Genomic DNA, 24,403 nt, shown 5'->3' with positions numbered 1-24,403 from the left:
GAAAAACTCAATAATACTGATGTGAAGCTAAATTTCACCTATGAGCTTAGCTCCAAGAAAGTGGCATTTTTGGACACATGCATATATGTGGAAAATAACTCATTACAAACTACTCTACATAGAAAGAAAACGGCAACCAGTGCCATTCTCCATGGGGATAGTTTCCACCAAGAAACCTTAAAGTGGAGCATCCCCTATGGGGAATTCTTAAGATTAAGGAGAAACTGTACCTCTGACTCGGAATTCACCAAGCATAGTGTAGCAGTGCAAGTGCGATTCGAAAAAAGACAATACCCAAAAAAAGATCGTTGAGAAAAGCCTGCAGAGAGTCGTAAAACAAACAATGCTGTGAAATTCTAAAATTTAAAGAAATCGGAATGAACACAGAAAAACGCACAGAAAATAAGGCTACTAACATACAGTGCTGAAACTAAACACCTTAAAAAAATAATCAGGAAACATTGGAGTATTTTACAATTGAATCCTGTACTGTCTGAAATAATAGGTGACCGTCCTAATATCACGTACAAATGAGCATTGAATATAGGACACCAAATAACAGTCATTTCAAGGACTCACATGTATCAACATGGATGAAAAGAGATGGCTTTTGGCCTTGCAAACAGTGCAAGGCGTGTAAAATTGGGGTACAACAACAGGAAATTGACATCAAGAAAGTGGAAAATTTAACAGCATATTACCTGTAGGAGCAAATTTGTTGTATATATTGTGGAATGTCCGTGCAAACTAAATTATATCGGCGGCACAACGTGCGAATTCCGGAAAATAATCTTAGAACACATACGAGCAACAAAAAACAACAATCGCTCAAACGCCATATCTAAGCATATGGAAAAGGCCCACAACAGCAAGTGGGAAGATCTAAGATTCTACGCTATCAAACAAGTTCCAAAATCGGAGAGGGGTGGAAACATGGAAAAACTCCTGCGACAAAAAGAATCCAAGCATATAGTAACATTCAGGACTTTAAATCCGAGAGGTCTCAACCAGAACAAGGAGCTTTATGTGCATTTATAACAACAAATGATCAAAAGAAGTTACTGTAAACCTTTGTGAACAATATCATCTTCAGTACTTAACCAAATAGGTATGAAATGCTCACTAGAGTGCCAAAACTGTGGTGAATGATGTCATCTTCAGCATTTAACTAAAGGCAAGAAATGCTCACTAGAGAGCTAAAAATGAAAAGAAAGGTATATGGGCACCAATTAATAAAGATGGTTACTCGTGACGGCGCTAAATAAAAATCAAACTGATGGAAGAAAAGAGGAATCAGACATGACAAGACCAAACATTGTCAAAATCGATTGAAAATGTTCCTCCAACCTGCACACAACTACATCAACCTGAGAAGGAGAGAAAAATCAAAATTAGACTTTATTCTGCAAAAAAAGAATCGCCAGCAATGGACTGAAAACTAATAAATATATTTAAAAACATTGAAATAAACTCACCATTGCGCTTTGAAGAGACATATGCAATTTAATAATGTGATCAAAGAACATATATATACATATATATTTTGTCCCTCTCATGAAATACAAAATACAAACTTGTTTTTAAATCACAGTAATGGGGCACTCACATTTAATTCACTTTTTTTATATAATAATCTTGCTATCACTGTGCACTTTAAACTTGTCACTACAGATACCACAATGCACTGTGAAAAAATAACAGGAAGTAAATGTGAGCCATGGAAATAAATAATGCCCTTGGTGTTTGATGCATCATCCCGTGATCAAGGTCCGAGTGGGGAGGACCGAAACGCGTTCGGCATGGCAGCGTTTTGTTTATTTGAATAAATCGCCATACAACATAATTAACGCTTGTGCGACCATTTTTGCTGAAAGGCAAAAACTGTGAGATGTATACACCCGCACACACACTTATTGGGAAAACAAATGACGCTTTTCCAATGGAAAATAAGTCCTAACAATAACTAACTACTGGCGACCGCCAGTAGATGTGTGTGTGTGTGTGTATGTGTATATATATATATATATATATATATATATATCTATATATGATTCAAGGATGCTTAATCATCCAACTTAAAACGTGCCACAGGGCGCGTTTGCACACTTTTCACATCAGGCCCCACCCCCCTCCCTGCACCACAGTGCATACGCGTCCTGTGATGCGTTTTAAGTTGGGGGATTAATTCCCCTTCAATCCTGAGGGTCCCTGTGTGCTAACTAGTCCACCAGGTACCTCTTGTAAATGCCACAGGGCTGTGTTGCAGAGAGGTGCTCCGAGGCCACGCCCCTTTTTACACCACTCTGCAAATGCGGCTTCTAGTGCACTGCTGGTGGGGGGGATGAGGTCCTCTTGTATCATGAGGACCTCAAGACACAAGTGGACTTCTTCCTCTGAGCAGCAGTGCACCAGAAGCCCCGTTTGCAGTGTGGTTAAAAAGGGGCGTGGCCTCAGAACACCTCTCTGAAACACAGGTCTGTGGCGCTTACTGGATGTACCTGGTGGGCTATTTGGCCACCAGGGACCTTCAGGATTCAAGGGGACTTAATAGGGATGTCATAGTTAGAAATTAGCATTTGAAAAACCATTGAAATTCGCTGACAAAACCATAGGTTTCAGGGACGTTATAGTTAGCTGGACATTTCACTCTTACAAAACCATTGAAATTCGGCCGTTATAGGTAGTTCAGCTAACTATAAATCGCGCACCCGCAATGCACTGCTCATGTCACATATTACATCAGTCATGACATGGTCAGTGACATCACTGATGACATCTCAAATGACATCACTGATTACATCATCCACGTGAAAATCTGATGCACCTCCTCACTCCAATATAACCGATACACCCACTGTAAAATACAGACTACCATTTTCTAAATCATTTGACACACCAATACCAGTTACTACATATGCACTCACTGATTCCTAGGTCTACATACACATCCACTCATTTATCCATACAATCACTCATACATGCAGTCACTCATTAATACAACACTATCATATGCACTCATATACCTATACAGACAAACAGACACACACACCGCCACTCATCCATGCAGTTACTCACACACCTAGTCAGTCATGCTAAGAATCAATCCCACTCCCATTTACTCACCTATACAATTATACACACACCTCACTTATTCATACATATACTAACGCATACTTACTCTCTTATATAATCAGTGATACAAGTACACACTCATCCATACAGCCAGCCTCACAATCGCTGACTATCATGTATAGTCATTTATATACTTCAACTCTCACATACACTGCCTTTTACATATGTAGTTACTTGGACATGTACCACTGAGACATACATTCACTCAGCAACACACCCATACACACACTCACGCACCCTTACAGCTGTTTCCACTTGCACTCTTGAACCCTTACACACAGTGAATCAACCACTCACACATCTATGCAGTCACACACCTCCCACCCACACACTCGCTCAATCTCCCCCAAAAATACTCAGACAACCAATCAATAACCTATATAGACACTCATGTAGCTACTGATCAACCCATGCAGCTGCTTGCACAACAGACAGACTGATAGATATTCACACAGTATAGTCACTAACCCATGCATTCAGTAAAACACATTTAATCACTCACTTATACAGTCACTCACACACCTACTAAATCCTCCATCCAGACACTTATACACCCACTCATTCTTCAATACACCTTGGAAAATATATGTAAAAGATATTTAAACTTTACAGAAACATACAGTCACTGTGTGATGTCATAAGTGATGTCATAAGTGATGTCATCAGTGATGTCACTGACCATCCCATGAATGATGCAATATGTGACGTCATGAGCAGTGCATTGCTGGTGCGCAAGTTATAGTTAGCTGAACTAACTATAACGGCCGAATTTCTATGGTTTTGTAAGAGTGAAATGTCCAGCTAACTATAACGTCCCTGAAACCTATGTTTTTTCCAGTGAATATATAAAATATGGTTTCTAGAAACTTTGAGTACACCCTAGTATTCTCTCCCATTCTTTGTCTATCTCATGCCGTATGCTACTCTCGCATCTTTCTCTGGGTTTGTCTTGACCCCTCATAACCATTCTGTTAGGTGTCTTAATGAGCCATCTAACAATGGATCTACCCTCACCCAATTTCAGAAGGTGTTTGAGTAATGCATGCTGAGGTGGTTCTGCTATCCCAACCCCGCATAGTGCCTCAAATGTTCATCTCTGCACACCATAGTTCAGAAATTGACATTGTTCCAGCCATATTTGTCAGGGAGATAATTTCCCAATTGGCTTAACAATCTTGCACTGCGAGTATTCTCTCCTCTGTCTACCATGTTAATTACCTTGCAGTGAAAAAATTAAGGGCCTCCTTATGCGAGAGGCCAATCGGGGAGGGGGGAAATGCCAAAGCATGCAATGGTAGAGATCCGTGTATGCATCATTTTCAATACTTCAATACTACTGAAAGTAGCTCCACATTCATCCCGTCAAGCCACATCTCCATCTACTGCAGTTGGATTACCAGGTGATAAATCTCTAGGCCAGGAATTTTAACATTCCCATCAAAAATTGTGCGTTTATGTCTCCATGCCTACTTTGTCCACCTCCGTCCCATATTAATTCTTGAAGCATAGTGTCTAACAGTTGAAACCATTTAATATCGATCGATACTGGAAGGTTAATGAAGTTTATCAGCTTGGGCAGGGCCAACATCTTGGCAAGAGTGATCTTTGCCATAATCAGGAGGATGAGGGAGCTTCAACGTGCCACTGATCCCTTTAATGCCTAATGTCCATCGGTTGAGGATACATATTTACCCACAAATATTTAAAGGTAAGAGGAGCCATTTGCATTCCTTCCCCAACTAGGTTCGGTTCATGCGATACCTCCGACTCACCACCGTCAGAGGTTCAGTAGCAAAAAGGAGGAGTGATAAAGGGCAGGCCTATTACATCCTCTGATATATAGAATATTGTTGAGATACATACCTTTTCGTCTTTACCCAGGCCACTGGATTAGAGTCCAAAACCTTAATCTGTTTAATCCAACCCACCTTCAAATTTATTCTGTTTAACTGCCTTGGGATTTCTACATATGCCTAATTCTTTTGTTTTTCCTTTGAATCCACTGTTTTCTTACCTGTACTTGTTAAATTATTTGAGTTTAGCAAAGATTAAATAATGAGAAGCACTACATAATGCACTATATGTTTTGGGTACTTCTATTGTGATAAGGAATGTAAGGTTCAAGTTAAGTAAAACAATTGCATGGAATAATGTTTGTGTTTGTCTGATACATGCCAAGGGCCCCCCTGACCCCTGGGTGTAATTACAGGTACAAAGGTACTGTTTCAATTGGGACTCTGTTTTCTGGATTTTTCTTGAAGGCTTCTTGGTAGCATCGTAAACAGCTTCTAAGGAAAACCTATGGGACTGATAATTCCATTGTTAATATTTACTCTTTTTTTTTTTTCCTTTAGGCAGTAGAAAATCTCTGTTCCTACAAGATTTCTGCGAATCTCTACAAACAGTTGCGGCAAATTTGTGAAGACCACATTAAAGCTCAAATTCATCAGTTCAGAGAATATCCTTTTTTTAGATCAAAATCTGTGATGCTTTCAAAGTATATTAAAATAATTTAAATAGACCTCGAAGTGTACTGAAGTCTTTAAATGTGCAGGTGGAAGGTCTTTAAATTGTGTACTCTAGCTTTGCAGTAAGTAACTAATAGGTTGAGATACAGTGGCAGTTTGGTCTGTGCAACTTTTCAGTTCACCTGGGAGATCCCTAAATGTGCCCCTTACGAGTATTGCTATATTAAAGGGGTTGACTTGAACTGGAACCCAGGAGCAGGAAGAACATGTATTTTAATTTGCAATGTAATTTATTCAAAAAGGAGCTGGTATGTCTTTTCTTAAAAAATAATAACTTGTGGTGTTAATTTTTATTTTATCTTTTTAAGTGTCATCCTTTTTCGTGGCATGTGTGCTGTAGGTACACATGCTTTGCATACTCCTGCCATCTAGTGTTGGGTCTGGATGTTTGCAAGTTGTTTTTTCTTCAAAGAAGTCTTTCCTAGTCACAAGGTAAGGTGACTTCTTTCGGTGATAGTGCGCATGGTCATCAACTCGATTGTTGGATTGTTTTTTTCCGCCATCGGGTTCGGACATGTATTGCTGCGCTCCTGTTCGAAGCCATTCTTTGGTTCCCCTCGACACGCAATCCTGTCAACCCTCGACGGTATTGTTTCCATACATGTTTCCCACCTCTCTGCGTATTGTTTCGGAATCTACTTTTTGATCGGAAAGCTTCGTGGACGGCCTTTGGGCCTAACCACGTCAGGTTAGCTCTCTGTCAATGGAACTGACACCGTTCAAATTCTGCCCTCAGTGCCACGTTAAATATCCACAAACTGACTCACACAAAGTGTGTAACTTGTGCTTGTCTCCAGATCACAAAGAAGAAAAGTGACGCTTGCAGATCGTTTCGATGAAGAAAACACTTCGTGATCGTCTGGCTCGATGTTGGAAGATGCAGCTTCAAAGCATCGAAGACACGCCAGACATATTCGGGTAAGAATCCGGTCAAGAAGACGTTGGTGCATCAGCGGCAGAGGAGGAAGAAGCCATCTCCGTTCAAGACATCGACATGGAGCTCGAGATAGACCTCTGCGTCGAAGAACTGCCATAGGGTCAAGGTGACGTGATGAGTACAGAAGAACCCTTGCCCAACCAACACACCCACAAAAACATAAGGCTTCAGCACCACCTCTGCTTTCTGGCCAAGGTCGAGGCGATGTTTCTGATGCCCCGCCTCCTGGCCCGGCCCTGAAACACCCAGTCAAGCTTTTCGGCTCCGTACCGAGTTGGCAAAAATCCTCGTCTGAACCGAAACCCTCCGGTTCCAAACACCAATCCGGTTTGGAGCCGAAGCCTTGCCGAAACAGCCTTCGTAACAGAAATCCTCTGTGCTGAAAAGCCAGCCAATGCCGGCGCCGAAAACAAAGGATGCTCCTTCGGATCCGAATCTAGACATTGTTCCACCGTAAAAAGATGCCAAACAAGAGTGTATATAAACCTTGAAACATGCCATATTCATACTAAACTACCTCAGAAACACAAGCTTCCTGATGAGGACATTCATAATAAGATTCCTTTAAAGAGGAAGTCTGTTGCTACCAGTCCTTTTCAACCACCATCCCCTACTCCACCCCCCTCTCCACCCTCAGATCCTTTCCACATCACACCTCAAGATTCTCCGCAATCTCACCATGATGACGATTATATTGATGATGGGGATACACGTTTACTAGTGGATCCATGGACAGATCATACAATTGATCCTCCAGCAGATAATAACCCAGATCTTTACCCTGCCAAGTCATCTCCTCCAGATGACAATGTATCCTATTAAGAACTCATTGCCAGGGCTGCACAATATCACAGGGTGGCATTGCACAAAGAATCATTAGAAGAAGTTTTTTTGTTTGAGACTTTAGGACCCACACACAGGCACAAACACTTCCCATGCTTAACAGTATGTTAAGACATGCTGATGAAATTTCTCAAGACCCTGTGGCATGCACGCATCTTGACTCCTAGAGTTCACAAAAAGTACAAAGCCTCCCCAACAGATCCAGTTTGTATCAAAGGCCAGTTGCCATTAGATTCACTAGTTGTGTATAATGCTCGTAAGCGAGCTAATTCCCAAACATCAGGAGATGCTCGTCCACCAGATAGAGTCCAAGTTAATAGACGCTTCTGGCAAGTGCGTAACTGCTCAGGCTGTCAATCACTGGCACATTGCAAATACGCAGGGACTTTTAGCCAGGTATGACAGGGCACACTGGGATGAAATGGAGCAATTACTCCAATATCTCCCAGATGAGCATAAAACAAGAGCAAAAGATTTGAAATGAGGGTAAACTAATTTCCATTTCTTCCATAAGGAGTGCTCTAGATGCTGCTGATACGTAAGCTAGAGAGGTCAACACTAGCATTTTGTTTTTGGAGACGTGCCTGTTTAAGGATCTCCGGGTTTAAACCTGAGGTCCTACAATTCATTCTAAACACGCCATTTGGTAAGAAACATCTTTTTGGTCCAGAGCTTGATCAGACACTAGAAAAAATGAGAAAGGACACTTAAGTGGCCAAATCCGTGGGAGCACTTCAGTCCCCTTCATACCAGAGGATCCTTTAGTCGTTCCTTTTACTGAGCGTGGTCCAAGACCACACCCTCATACCAAAATATCTTCACCTACAAGGGTAATAATCAGTCCTCTCCCTCTAGGCTTTTTTCGAGGAGGTTCTAGAGGGAACAACTCTAAAGGTAGGGGTAAAGGTAACACACCCCATAATGCCCCTTCCCCTAATAAGCAGTGATTTGCTCACAGTTCTCCCGACCATACCACACCTGTCGGGGCAAGACTTCAACATTTCTCCCCATTTGGCAATCTATAACGACTGACAAATGGGTGATTAGATTTTTCCAACATGGTTATTGCCTGCACCTTACCAACAATCTTCCAAACATTCCACCTCGCTCTCACAAATTGTCTCCACAACATGTGCAATTGCTCGAACATGAAGTGCAATCTCTTACTAAAAGGATCTATGGCACCTGTTCCAGTACAATACCAACGTTCAGGAGTTTACTCTCCATATTTTCTGTTTCCCAAAAAGGACGGTGCCCCAAGTCCTATTCTGGATCTCAAAGAGTTAGACCGATATATACTGTCAAAGCACTTTCACATGATGACCCTTAAACACATACTTCCACTTTAACAAAAGGCAGATTCTATGCCTACGCTACATGCATATTTTCATGTTCAAATTCACCCAGCTCATCGCAAATACCTAAGATTTGTGACAGCAAGCAAGCATTATCAATTCAAAGTACTTCCCTTTGGAGTGACTACAGCACCCAGGATATTTACCAGATGTCTGGCAGTAGTCTCGGTTCATCTCAGGAGGCAACATGTTCATGTCTTCCCTTACCTAGACGACTGGCTCATCAAAGCCAGCACTTACCAAACCTGTCTGTGACATACTCAAATGAAAATAGACCTACTTCATCAACTGAGTTTTACAGTCAAGGCACAAAAATCTCATCAGCATCCTTTACAGATGCAGTCTTACCTAGGACCCACTCTAAACACAGTCAAAGCTCTAGCCTCTCCCAGTGTAGCCACAATTCGCAACATTCAGGCTATGATACTACAGTTTAAATCCAAGCAAGCCTTACCTGCCACAGTGTTGTTGCAACTGCTGGGAATGATGGCATCTTGCATCACGATTGTACCCCATGCAAGACTTCACATGCGTCCCCCTCAAGAGTGCTTAGCACACCAGTGGAATCAGTCACAGTGTCAATTAACCTATCCAGTGTTGATAGACAGCTGTACTCAGTTTGGTTATTTTAATTTATCACCAGACTGTATGAGTATTCTAAAAGAAGCGAGAAAGCCTACCACCAGAGTTTGCTACGCAGCAAAGTTGAAAAGATTTGTTGTCTACTGCAATAACAACAAAATAGATCTGTTAGATGCTTCTATACAAAACATTTTTTGTTACCTGTTACACTTACAGAAAACTGGACTAGCTTATACATCTATTTGTTTGCACCTTGCAGCAGTTGCTGCTTATATGCAGAACAGGCAACATTTATCACTATTTAGAGTTCCAGTGATCAAAGCCTTCATGGAAGGCTTGAAAAGGGTACTACCACCAAGGATTCCTCCTGCCCCAGTATGGAATCTCAACATTGTCCATGGGTCCACCTTTTGGACCAAAGCACAAATGTGGAAGAACCCTTCTTTCAGCTACGCAACGACAGGGTAGTTCTCCGCACCAACCCTAAATTCCTTACCAAAGTAGTTTATGCTTTTCATATAAACCAATCAGTTGAGTTACTTGTGTTTTTTCCTCAACCTGATTCTGCAGCAGAACGTGCTCTTCACACGCTTGACGTAAAAGAGCTTTATTGTGCTACATAGATAGATTTGCTCCTCCGTACAAAAGCAATCCCATTTCTAAATCTGGTATTGCAAGATGGATTTTTAAATAGCATTCAAGCATGCTACTCTATAGCTAGAAGAACTTTATCTGTACCCCCCTAAAGCGCATTCCACTTGCAAAATAGGGGCTTCTGTGGCCTTTTTAGGTAACATTCCTCTAGCTGACATATGTAAGGCAGCTACATGGTCTACACCACACACTTACCAAACACTATTGTGTAGATGTATTAGCATGTCAACAAGTTAATGTAGACCAAGCAGTACTTAAAACACTATCTCAAACAACTGCAGTATCTACAGGTTAGCCACCACTTTGGGAGTATACTGCTTTGTAGTCTCTACAAAGCATATGTATCTACAGCACACATGCCTCGAACTGATAATGTTACTTACCCAGTAAACATCTGTTCTTGACCTGTATAGCTGTAGATTCACATGCGCCCACCTGCCTCCCCGGGTGCCTTTAGTTGTTGCAGTTCTTTATTATACTTTCATATGCATGGACATTTCTATACTACACCTGCTTACTCCATTCTCACCCTCTTGCGGGAAAACAAACTTTACAATGGAGTCGATGCCCATGCGCACTATCACCTAAAGGAGGAGTCCTCTTACCTTGTGACTAGGATAGAGTTCTTCGAAGAAAAACAGCTTGCAAACATCCGGACCCATCACTAGATGGCAGGAGTATGCAAAGCATGTGAATCTACAGCTCTACATGCCAAGCACAAATGCTTACTGGGTAAGTAACATTATCCGTTCTAGCTAATTTCTCTTTTTGTTTTACTAAATATTAGTTGGCAAACTGACCTGTAATGTGATTTTTAGGTCTCGCTGAGTCAGCGCATGCGCTGCTCTGCGAGACATTTAGTGTGTGGGTTTACAAAGTGCTGCCACAGGCTTTTGGTGGCCTAAAGCTTGCGTGCACGCGCGCAGCCGCCATCTGTCTGCCTCTGTTTTGCTCGCCCAAACTCCCTCCCTCATCACAGAGCGCGTATTTTCACTTTTTATTACTCATCGCTGGCACCTCCGGATCGCTCTGAGACCGCCCTCCGTGGCATGTGCCCCCGTCATGTCTCCCCTGCTGCATGCTCCCCAATGCTTGTTGCTATTCCGACGATGCCGGCGGCAATAAATTTACATCAAATACAAAGGCACTTCCCTGAAGTCTTGCCTGTTGCACAACTGCTGCACTTTCCCGGTTAATTTCTCTGCTCCATCTGCCTACGTTAGATCGCGATTCATAAAAAATACTAATCAACCCGAAATGCGCATATAACTATTCATACATAGGCCTGATATTTGATTAATAAAAAGAATCCAGCGAATTGGAGAGCAGATTAACCCCTTATAATGAAACATATTCCAGTAAAAGAGAATAAAGTTCAACGACACAGACACTCAAAAAAATGTATATATAACCTGCGCAAAGTTTCTGGGTACGGTATCGAAGCTTTTTCTTTAAAAGATAAATGTAGAAATGTTTTACCTGTGTATTTCTGTCCCTTGGCTGTCGCCCCCGGTACAGCTGCCTGTCTGCAGAGCGAGAGTTACCGGACACTGCTTCCTAGCACACCTGGGACACACAAGCCAGCCTCTCACGTTAGAGGCCCCGGCTAATGAATTCTCCAGCCCTATCATCTGCTCGCGGAGCCATTACATCACTCACATTTCACTGGCCAGTCACACTTGGGCGGCCTTCCTTTCTCTTCACAAAACCATAACTAAGGGTCAGTCCTTAAAGCAGGCGGAAAAAAACTGCAGCCTCAGCAGCTGAACACAGCTCCTGTGTCAGCACCCCTTTCAAACTGCTGTTAAAAGAATTAAGAACTAAGGTAGACTGAAATCTGGGGGCGGCGCATGTGTTTGTTCAGAAGCTTATGGAAGGCCCATGTGACGCCATATTCACAAGCCAGCCCCATGATTACTTGAAATCATAGCCAGTCATCCTATTAGTGAAATACGCTGCGAACTGGAGAGGCATGCCTTGTTCTTTCGAGAGAGAAGGCGAGGGCTTTCCAGAAAGTAAGAAGCTTTAAGGTTTAAGTTAAAAAAAAAAATACATTTGTACAATATAGGCAATTTAGTCGAACAAGGACAACCTGGATTCTAGAAGTTAGTAGTTTTTCTACAGAAAATTGTTCTTATTTTTCTTTTAGCCTTGGTGTAGGAATAAACTTTTAGGTTGTGTGCCGTGGTGGATGTCTTTCCATTGTCTAGGGTATAAACAAGCATTGGCATAGCCAATAGCTTTCGCCTTTGGGACCTTATAAGTATTTAGTTATGCAGCACAATATCCTTACTGCAATAACATTAACTGTTGCATGGCTAAACACATATAAGGTCCCAAAGGCGAGACCTATTGGCTATGCCAATGCCGTTATTCTTTACTAATGAAGGGAGTCCTTGCAATCTGCTTCCCTCAAACCATTTTAACATAACTATTTATGAATAATTTGGTTAACTGGGTTAACTGTTCATTGCATTTGTGGCTATAGACCAGGGGCTTACAACCCTTTCTGTAGGGAGAGCTACTTTTGATCAGTGAAAATCATTGTGAGCTATTGAAGGCTAAGCAACTCGCGCATTGTTACCAGATGCCACCACGCCCAGCTTAATGGACTTTAAGCCTAATGTCCATAGAGCCCGATGCTGTTATATGAATAAAATACTTTGACTAGGAGCTTTATAACAGGGCTGCCATGTGTGGCAGTGAAAGCCTTGTGTTTGGGGATGTATGAACATTTATACATAGGGGTGAGATATGTGTACGGGTGACTGATAGACTGTTGTATGTACTTTTGGCACAGGGCGTACCTTTTGCCCTATGTGGTACTGTTACATGTATAACACAAATGGGAGGAATTTAAAGTGCAGAAAAATGTTCAGAATATAAAAAAATGTCTGCACTTTAAATTTCTCCAACTTAAAATAACTGCTGTATTTTCGACTTATAAACATGTCATGGTATTGAATACATTAAACTGAAGCTGGCTTGGGATATCCTTATCTGTAATACCTGGGCGGTTCTCACCCGTGACGACCCCCTTAACCTCTGTTCAATACCAGTTCATGTACTCCAAACGTCTTTTGATTGGACTCTATTCCGGGCTCCTTCTGTGTTGTCCCACACGCCTTACATCTTCGTTGCCCTGATGAAGGTGTAGTTCACACCGAAACGTGCGTTGGCCCTTGCTCCCTCGTGCCCTTTGAGCTACCCATTTATCCTCACCAAATGGTAATGCACGAGCCTACCTGAAGTACAACCCCCTGTTTCTGTTCAAGCCCTGTATCACTTAGGCGATTTTTAAACTTTATTGGCAAATTTAAATGTGTATTGTGTTGTATTTGTATTGCATTGCATCTGATCTGTATATAAATATGTCGTTTGAATGAGTGTATGTTTGTTTGTCTTTACGTGTGGGACTTTTATGTACAGATTAAACATTGTGTATGCCATTTGGCTTAACCCTTACAAAAGTAATTATCATTTGTGAATATCATTATTGAAATAAAATTGTTCTATTTTTACTCTTCTGACTCCCTCTTTATTCTGAGTCAAATCCTGCCCTTGGTCTTTCTCTTTTATTAATGTGACCCAATCTTGGGCCCAACGATATCCGATCTAGTGTAGACAGTGGGTTTTGTTCTTTCTTCGAAGGGTTCCCTGCGATGTCTGCTGTGCCTGTAGCGAGGAGCTTGACTCTGTCGACGCTGTTTCACACCGCAGTCCCCCATGGTGCGAGATGTTGAGTCTGCGCCGGCCCGGCGCCGGTCACTGGAGTCTCCTTCGGCTGTCGTTGATGCGACACTGGTGATCCTTTGCTTGTGGAGGATGAGGCCCCTGTTTGTTCAGCCCCCAGCCTGCCCCCCCCCCCCAACCCCTGGGTTGTTTACATGTTCCTTAGCCTGTGGATCGCTGGCAGTCACTTGGCCCTGCTCGGGCTACAGAGTCTCTGCCATTTGGTGGACGTGTTAGCCTGCAGCCGTCCCCTACTGATGACCTACTTTCGCCTCCTAGGATGGCCACGGAGGCTATTGCGGCGTTTGCGAGAGCTGTTCGCACAGCTGTGGACATTTTACAGGTCCAGCCTCCATCAGTCTCTGTCCTCTGATCCCTTATTGGATCTGCTCCACTGGCGCAACGTGGGTGTGGAGCCCTTGCTACCTTTTGGCGAGTTGTTGTTCGACATCCTTCTCGAAACTTGGATGAGGCCCTCATCGGGAGACCCGGTGGATCGTGCTATAACACATCGCCCGGCTCCGGATGACCCTGTCTGTTTGTCCCTCCACTCTAGGGCTCAACAGCTAGTCTCCTCGCTGCCCTCCTCCTCTCATCTGTTACTTCCACCCACTAGGGAGTCTCGATGGTTGGAGTTGTGTGACTGACATGTTTTTGCATCCACGAGTGTGGGCTGAGCTACTTTCGCCCTCTGGGACTCAGTTGAGCGCCTCCTCCCATCTCTTCCAGAATGCCCTCGGGCTGACCTGGTCTGACCTGGTCTGTATACTCCACGATGGTCGTGTACTGGCACAGTTTACCATCCAGCCCGCCATGGACACCACTCACTCTGTGGGTCGGGCTATGGCCAGGTCAGTGGCTCTGCGTCGCCACGCTTGGCTGCATGATGGCAGTTTTCCTGAAAATGTTCAGGAACGTCTTCAAGATTTGCCTTTTGATGGGCCACACCTTATTGACAGTCATGTAGACTCTGCGGTCCAGCATCCCCTGTCTGGATTTCTGTGAAAGCGTCATTTCTAATCCTTGTTGTGGACTTTTGTTCTCGTTGCATTGATTGCAGTATTGTCACTGGTTTTTCCCTGGTTCCATCTCTGGGTTCAACCTGTCCGTCACAGACGGACTGTACGGCTTACCAGCTGTTTCTACCCTTTTTTTTCCGACTCCTCTGTCTAAGAGCTAGTCTCAAGAGATATTCCCTTCCTTTTTGTAGGGACGTGGCATACCCCATGTGGGGTATTCGTTGGTTATTGTATAACCATTCTGCCTTGCCACGGGAAGTGGTCTTCCTAGGTGGTGTGTGTGTGTTCAATGCTCCAGGTTTTGTTCTTTCTGGATGGGGTAGGCTCTTTCTGAGGAACCCATGAGGTCCTCTTGTGGTTATTCTTTTCTTTCCCTATGGAGAATTTTCCTATTGTTGCTGCCGAGGGTTTCTCGTGTTATGGCTGCCGACTGTTGTGGGACTTCTTTGGTATGACCCACAGGGGTAACATAGCTCTTTCTGGAGAATCCATGTTTGTATTTTACGGCTGGTCCATAGGTCTTTCCTGCTTCTGCGGATGCGTATTCCTCCAGCGTATTTCTTGTTTACGCTTCGACTGGTGAGTCCCGGCGTGTTCCAGTCTTCATTTTCTTGCCTTTGGCCCATCTACCTATGTTGATTGTCTTGGCCGTCAGCCAGTGTCTCTTGTGAGCATGTTGCTCTGTTCCACTTCCGGAACCATTTCTATTCAGAATTCAGTTCTGATACTGCATATGGGTACATATACGTTCATAGGTATTGATATCTACTGGTCTGTACTGAGCCACAGTGTTGGCTGTGGTCTATTCCTTGTGGTTCTGTCTACTTTTTCCTCTCTGGTGGTGAGAAGTGCTTCTGCAGTGGCCTTTCCTCATGGTTCAGACTATCTCTGGGTTTTTTCCCGTTTCGGCAGTTGATCCTGCGCTAGACGTGTTGCTTCTGCACTTCTCAGGCAGGGACTCCTGCCCCTTCCCAGACGGGGACTCTGGTCCCTCTGCTCCTGGCCTCTGCCGATGTCATCCGTAGCAGTTTCCCTGTTCAGGGATGCTCATGGCCATTTATACAGTGTCTGTTTAGAGATCTCTATATATACATATTTCCAACTGTTTCTGTATATGATCTACTGTGTCTTGAAGTGTTCTGTCCCGCTGTGATTCACATCGGTACCGTGGTACCCATTGTGCGGGCTTCTGTGTTTGCCTTGGGCATGCTCTTCGACTATCTTTTGTTTAAACAAAACAAAAAAAATAGAAAACACAACATATGTGTTCGTATCTATATAGATGTGGTTTTATTATAGATATATAATTATCTCTTCATATCTATGCATACTGCACAGCGGTGCACATACTTTTTCTTTCGGGTTGCAGTGTACAAGGCTTCTTAGCCCCAGAATCTTTCTCTCTCTCTCTCTCTCTCTCTCTCTCTCCATCTTATGAGAGCGAGTCTTAAGTGTGTGCCCGGTTTCTACCGGTATCCCTTTCCCACTATACCTTCGGGGGTAGTTGGTCAGTATGACTACCAGGTGATCAGTTGGTGGACAGCCTCAGCTTGGGTGCGTTCTGTCGATTCTACTTTTAGGGGCTTGGCATGTTTGTGGTGCCCTCAGTCCACACTTTCTGCTTATTTGTATCCCTCTTATCCACGTACAGGTATCTCCTTGTACTCATGTTTTTTTTGTACATCTCTACTGGGGTGCCATCTGTCTCTATACCAGTCATTCCTGGCATCCTCTGTGGTGCATGCTCATTTTGTCCAATTGGCTCTTTATGGCTGTTTTGTCCTTCTCTGGATCTTTATGTGTTTTGCAGATCCATGGGATTCTGCACACAGTTTGACTGTTAATTCTGATTGCACCTTATGGATTCCCTTCCATTGTACAATGCATTTTCTGGTTTCTGTGATTTCCCTTTGTCCCTTCCTGGACGAGGGACGTCTTGTGCTGTCATCCGACAGACTGTGATACCATTGTCTTTCCTTGTTGCTGCTACTTGCAGGGCGTCTTGGTCTAGTGCCAGCCATGCTTGCACTGGCTGCTGTCACCTGGTTTAGTCACTCTTTTGAGGGATTCGTTCTCTTTGGAACTTGGTGAGTTTCAGTCGCAGACCCTCCTCCAAGGGGTGTAGTTTTGGTATCTATTCTAAGTTAAGGAATCTGCGACTAGATGTCTCTATCAGATGAACAAGTTGCTTACCGTCGTAACGATGTATCTGGTAGAGACAGTCTAGCTGCCGATTCCTTAACGCCCACCCATCCTCCCCGCTTGTGAGGTCCTTTTTAGTTTGGATTATTACCCACTGGTCTGTCCCCCAGTGGTCTCTGTCTTCATGCTTGTTAATAAACTTCACATCCTTCCCAGGTCAGGATGTCTTATTCTGTTTTACCCGTTGCTTCTCCACCCATCCTCGTAATTGGGTGGTGGGCTCATTTATCCATCCATGCTCTGGTACTCTGGTTCTTTTCCAGGGTGTAGATTGGTCATGTCCTTCATCCCTCCCCCTCCCTCCAAACCCCTGACTCTTTATCTCCATTAGTTTGGGGTCCATTTGACTGTGCAACGATTAATTGATCATGTATGGTGCATACGGTTGCACATTCTCTATTGTTGCAGACTTGGGACTTGCCACACAAATCCTGTTGCTATAGACTGCTTATTGTTTGCCTTAACATTCAGTTCGAGGCATATGAGCTGTAGATTGTATACTTGTGCATAGATCGCCATCTAGTGTTTGGCTTGGATGTTTGCACTTTCTTTTTGTCTTGGAAGAAGTGTTTGTAGTCACGAGGTAGGTGACTCCTCCTTAGGACGATAGTGCGCATGGGCATCGACTCCATCTCCAGATTGTTTTTTGCCACCATCGGGTTCGAATGTGTATTGCTGTGCTCCGGTTCGATATAGTCTTCGAACCTTTTCAACGCGCATTCACTACCTCTCAATGGTATTGTTTCGATCACGGGTTTACCCTTCGTGCATCGTTGAAATCCAACTACTTCGATCTGGAGCTTCGAGGTGGGCCTCAAGGCCTACCCATGCTGACCACGCCAGAAGTCGATGGAACGGACTCCATTTAAAAAATGCCCCAGGTGTGGTGCTGAATTTCCACACAGATCTACACGAGGCTTGTGTTCTGTGCCTATCCCCGGAGCATGAAGAAAGTAGCTGCGAGGCCTGTTGATCATTCCAATAAAAGAAAAAAAATTGTGTCCGTTGGTCTCAACGTCCATAGATGAGACGCGGCACTAGCCCGGTGCCGGACATCTTCGGAGAACAGTGCGAGTCTCATCAGCACAGCACCGAACAAATGGAAGAAATCTCTGTGTCCGATGCAGATGACCCTGACATGGAGGAATACTCGCAGATCACTCCAGGTCAACAAACTGTAACAAGCCCCGGTCACCGAAAAACCCACGAAGGCTCCGGTGCTAACTTCGCCCTCTGGCCTAGGGAAACACCAAAAACATGGTTCAGATGCCCCGCCGTCCGGCCCTGCTATGAAACCGAAAGATAAAGCCTCTGGTACCACGGTACCGAAACACCATCTCCGATGCTTTAATACCGGCACCGAAGTCATCTTCGGCACCTAAAGACTCCGACCTGAAATCTCATAAACCAAAAATTTTGGATACGGCAATAACCAAGCCTAAATCTCCGGAGCCGAAACCCAAAGATAAGCCTCCGGATCCAAAACCTAAAGACAAACCTTTGGAACCAAATGTTACAAAAGACAAACCTTTACACAAACCTTCGGAGCATAAACAACATGCACCAAAGGATTCGGAACCGAAAAAACAGACCATTCCTCTTAAGGCTTAAGAGACTATCGATAAAATACACTCTGAAACAACTAAAGAAAAGGAAATACCAGCTGAAGAACTTCCTTTGCAAGAACCAATGGATCCCAAGCAAAAGAAACTGCATATTGATCCAACAACTGGACATCTTGTAGCAACCTGTCCTAAAAAACGGAAACCGGCCATTTCAGAGGAATACCATATACCTCTAAAAAAAAAAAAAATGAACAGGACATGGGTACTAACCCCTCACCCCCTTACACACCCCCCTCTCCTCCACCTATTAATCCCAACTTACTAATATCTCCATATAACTCACCACCACCTCATTTCTCTCCTGAACCACACAGGGATGATGATACGGATGACTATAGGGATGGGGAGAATGACCACCACACCATACCACAAGACCCAGATCCATGGGACTTTTATGATAAAGACCCAGACAACAGTAATGATCCGGACGTATATCCCTCCAGACCATCACCACCTGATGATAATATTGGATTCACACAGCTCCGCAATAGGGCTGCTCTATATCATGGAGTGGAATTACACACTGACCCCGTAGATCAGGATTTCCTCATGGAAACATTTGCTCCATCCCAAAAATCTACTAATACCTTGCCAATGCTAAAAGTCATGCTAGAGCACACTAATGAAGTATTCAAGGACCCAGTTAGAGCACGAATACTTACCCCAAGAATTGATATGAAATATAAAGCTGCTCCTACTGACCCAGTTTATATTAAGAGTTAAGTGCCCCTGGACTCCCTTGTTGTATCTAATGCCCACACTCTAGCCAATTCACAAGCCACAGGTGACGCACCTCCTCCTGTTAAGGAGTCAAAGCTTATAGATGCTTCAGGCAAACTTATTGCGTCACAGGCTGCTAATAGTTGGCGTATTGCCAATGCTCAAGCCCTTCTAGCACGCCATGACAGAGCGCACTATGATGAACTAGAAAAGCTAATTAGGCATTTACCATATCAATACAGGGGTAAAGCCAACGACCTCATTCAAGAGGGTAAACTAATTACAAACACCTCTATAAAATGCGCACTAGATGCCGCTGACACAGCATCCTGTGGTATTATCACCAGCATCTTGCTATGCCGCCATTCTTGGCTTTGAATCTCCGGATTCAAGCAAGAGGTACAGTCAGCCATACTAAACCAGTCCTTTGACCAACAACATCTTTTTGGACCAAATGTATATTCTTCATTAGAAAAAATGAAGGAAGATACAGAAACTGCCAAATCTATGGGAGCCCTACAACTATCCTCTAACAGAGGCTCTTTTTGTCGCTCCTTCTATAGGGGTGGCTCCAAAACAGTTATCAGAGAATACCGCCTCTACTTAAAAAAACCAAAATCAACCTCCCCCTCCCGAGGGTACTGTCGAGGAGGATATAGAGGAAACCACAACAGGGGAAGAGTCAAAAATAATTCCACTCGCACTTTCCCTGCAACCAAGCAGTGACTTCCCCCCCGCTACCCCTGACCATTCCACTCCTGTCGGGGGACGCCTATCACAGTTCCTACTTGTCTGGAATTCCATTACAACACACAAGTGGGTGAAACAAATTATCCAGTATGGTTATTGCCTGGAACTCACTGGTACGCCACAAAAATTCCCTCCCAGAGAATGCCCAATGTCCTTAGAACATCTCACTCTTCTCAAACAAGAGGTTCTCTCCCTGTTACAAAAACATGCAATAGAACCAGTCCCTTTGCCTCATCAAGGCACATCAGTGTATTCACTGTACTTTCTAATCCCAAAAAAAAGACGGCTCTCTGAGACCAATACTGGATCTCAGACCATTAAATCTATACATTCAGTCAGACCATTTCCATATGGTCACTCTCCAACAAGTACTCCCACTACTTCAACAAGGCGACTTTCTTTCCACTCTGGATTTAAAGGACGTCTACTTTCATATTCCCATTCACCCCGCTCACAGGAAATACCTCTGGTTTGTGATAAACGGCCAACACTACCAATTCAAAGTCCTCCCATTCGGAGTGACCACAGCACCCCGAGTGTTCACACAAGTGCCTTGCAGTAGTGGCGGCTCACGAAGACAACAAATTCACGTTTTCCCTTACCTGGATGACTGGCTCATAAAAGCCAAGTCACACAGCAGCTGTGTTCAACACACATACAAAACAATCCAGTTGCTTCACTATTTGGGATTCACAGTCAACCTCTCCAAATTCCATCTCCAACTGTCCACAACACAACAATATCTATGAGCTACAATAAACACTTCAAAAGCTCTAACATATCCCAACCCAGTCAGAATAAGCACCGTGCAAGCCCTCATATCAAAATTTACGCCTCAACACTCATTACCAGCTCGAGTGTTCATGCAGTTGATCGGGATGATGGCCTCTTGCATTCTCGTTGTCCCTTACGCAAGACTCCAGATGCTTCCCTTACAGGAGTGTTTAGCACGTCAGTGGAACCAGGTTCAAGGTCAGCTAACAGATCTGGTGTTAGTGGACCGCCACACACATCGCTCTTTGCAGTGGTGGAACACTCAAAACCTTTCCAAAGGGCGGCTGTTACTCTACCCGGTTCCACAGATAGTGCTCACAACAGAAACATCGCTCACTGGCTCGGGAGCTGATCTTCAAAATCATACCATTCAGGGCATATAGACCTCTCAAAAAAACAACTGCACATAAATTATCTGGAATTGCTAGCGATCTTCCTAGCGTTAAAATCCTTGCAACTCCACCTCGTGGGAAAAGTTGTCCTGGTCCATACAGACAACATGATAGCAATGTATTACATACAAAAACAGGGGGTGGGAGGGGACACACTCTGCAGCTTTCGTACCTAGCTCAAAGCATATGGAGATGGGCCATTCCGCAAAACGTATACCTCCTTGCAGAACACCTCCCAGTAGTACACAATCAGATTGCAGATCTGCTCAGTCGTCAAAGACAGCAGATCCACGAATGGGAACTTCATCCTCAAGTACTGCTTACATTCTTTCAAATGTGGGGCTACCCAGAAATAGACCTGTTTGCTACACAGCAAAACGCAAAATGCCCAAGCTTCGCATCCAGGTATCCACACCCATTGTCCAAAGGCAATTTGCTATGAATGAACTGGTCACACATTTGCTTACGTTTTTCCACCTCTCCCACTCATTCTGATAGTGGTTTGGAAGCTCAAACAGCATTCACACACAATGATCCTGGGTGCACCAACATGGGCCCGACAGCCATGGTTCACAACCCTTTTGGAACTATCGGTAGTTCCTCATCAAAAGCTACATCTCTCACCCAAGCTTCTCACTCAAAACCATGGAGAGATAAGGCATCCAGATCCCAGTCAACTCAACCTTGCGATCTGGGTCCTGAAATCTTAGAGTTTGGCTACCTCAATCTTCCGCCAGACTGCATGGACATCATTAAACAGGCTAGACGTCCTACCACTAGAGCTTGCTATGCCGCAAGTGGAAAAGATTCGTAATTTACTGTACAAATAACAATCAACGCACTAGGTGCTTCCATTCAAAACATCATCTGTTATCTTTTGCATCTACAACAATGTAACCTAGCGTATACTTCCATTCTACTACATCTCTCTGCAATAGCAGCCCATCTCCAAAACAGACATTTGTATTTGTTTAGGGTACCAGCTATCAAAGCATTTATGGAAGGACTCAAAGGGATAATCCCACCTAGAGTTCCACCGTCTCCAATATGGAACTTAAATGTGATCCTTACCAGACTCATGGGTCCCCCATTTGAACCTCTGCATAAATTACAATTACAATTCCTCACCTGGAAAGTAGCTTTCCTGGTTGCAATCACCTCTCTCAGAAGAGTCCGTGAACTCCAGGCATTAACCATACAAGAAACATTTCTGCAAATTCATCATAACAAAGTTGTTCTTAGGACTAACCCAACATTTCTACCTAAAGTTGTGTCTCCTTTCCACCTTAACCAGTCTGTAGAACTCCCAGTGTTTTCCCCACTACCAGACTCAGTAGCAGAACGAGCTCTTCACACGCTAGATGTAAAAAGAGCACTACTTTACTACATTTAAAGAACAAAATCCTTTAGAAAGACTAAACAACTTTTTGTAGCTTTCTCTCCACCTCATAAAGGCAATCCTATCTCAAAAACAGTGATTTCAAGGTGGATTGTTAAATGCATCCAAATATGCTATGCTACAGCTAAATTCATCTTACCCATTTCTCCTAGAGCTCACTCCACATGTAAACGACGGCCGTCTATGGCATTCTTAGGGAACATTCCCCTAGATGACATCTGCAACGCAGCAACTTGGTCTACACCATACGCGTTCACAAAGCACTATTGTGTACACGTGCAAGCATAGCAGCAAGCTAGTGTGGGCCAGGCTGTATTAATAACACTTTTTCAAACCACTGCAACAGATACAGGTAGGCACTGCTAAGAAGGTAACTGCTGTATAGTCTTTGCACAAGTACACAATCAACAGCTCATATGCCTCGAACGGAGAATGCTACTTACCAGTATGCATCTGTTCTTGGCATGTAGAACTGTATATTCGTATACGCCCACCCGCCTCCCCGGATACCTCTATCTGTTCAAGTATTATCTTACTTAGATAAATTACACATGGACATACTTTTCGATTTCTTACTAACTCCATCATAACCCTCCATGGCAAAACAATCTGGAGATGGAGTCGATGCCCATGCGCACTATCGTCCTAAGGAGGAGTCTCCTACCTCGTGACTACAAAGACTTCTTCCAAGACAAAAACAAAGAGCAAACATCCGAGCCCAACACCAGATGCCGATCTATGCACAAGTATACGAATGTACAGCTCTACATGCCAAGAACAGATGCATACTAGTAAGTAGCATTTTCCTTCCCATTGCTGTTTTGCCTCACAGGACGGTATGGTTCTTTGCTTGTGTGAGACTGGTTCTAGGGGCGAATATTCTGCTCCCCCCTTACAGATGTTTCTCATCACTTTAATATTTGTCATTGTTCTTTCAAAGATTTTTAATCTTTTTTGGCACACTGTTCCCACACACTGTTTTTGTAGTGGCTCCGCATTGTGACACGGAAAAGTTTCACATTAGAAAACTGACTTCAGCGTGCCGGGAGGAATGTATATGGGTCCTCTGACGTCATATCCGTGGATGACGTCCGGGCAGAGCCATGCAACACCATCCTCTGATGCGCAGAGGATCTGCCGAATAAGTCTCCGGATCCAGACTGGCTCCTAGGGGATGTTCGAAGTTAAGGAATCTGCGGCTAGACTGTGTGTCTACCAGATAAATCGTTACAGAAGGTAAGTAACTTTTAATTTTCTTCCATGTAAAAGCATTCAGGAACCTCATTTTGTTATCACGCTCCAATATTTAGTCAACAAGGGCTTTTTTTAAAGAGTTAAGTACTTAAGTGCTTTAGTTCTTTAACACTGTGACCTAGCCTGGCCCATAAATGTGACAGAGCACTGCTCATTATCACGCTCTTCTATCTGCAGCTTGATGATAATAATGTAAGTAAACACTGCCTTCCCTTAACATTAAAAGAAAAATGTGACCTTGAGCTAATTTAAAAAAGGACTCGCGGCTGCAAGCTACTTTGCAGGTGTGTAGGAGGTACTGGTAGCTCGCGATCGACTGGTTGGAGATACCTGCTATAGACACACTTGCACTGTGTAGTCCTGCCACCTAATGTTGGGCTTGGGCATTACAACTTGTTTTTCTTTGAAAAAGTTTAGAGTCATGGAACATGCTGTAACCGTTACCTTAGTCCACAATGTGGATTGATTTGAATGTGTCAAGTAGCTGTTCTGAAACAGACACATA

At 43.7% G+C, this 24,403-nt stretch overlaps 1 protein-coding gene across 1 annotated transcript in view; it reads left to right on the top strand.

Moving 5' to 3' along the window:
* The window catches only part of CUL4B (cullin 4B), a 761,875-nt gene that overhangs the window by 131,771 nt on the left and 605,701 nt on the right, over nt 1–24,403 (top strand). The window contains exon 4 of the mRNA XM_085608106.1: nt 5,487–5,590. Within this exon, the coding sequence (XP_085464232.1) occupies nt 5,487–5,590 (104 nt within the window). The remainder of the gene's footprint in view (nt 1–5,486; nt 5,591–24,403) is intronic.

The sequence above is a fragment of the Triturus cristatus genome, chromosome 5_2 (genome assembly GCF_964204655.1).
Source record: "Triturus cristatus chromosome 5_2, aTriCri1.1, whole genome shotgun sequence".
NCBI lineage: Eukaryota > Metazoa > Chordata > Amphibia > Caudata > Salamandridae > Triturus > Triturus cristatus.
Note: the sequence above shows the minus strand (reverse complement) of the source record. Positions and strands in the feature narration are given on the sequence as shown.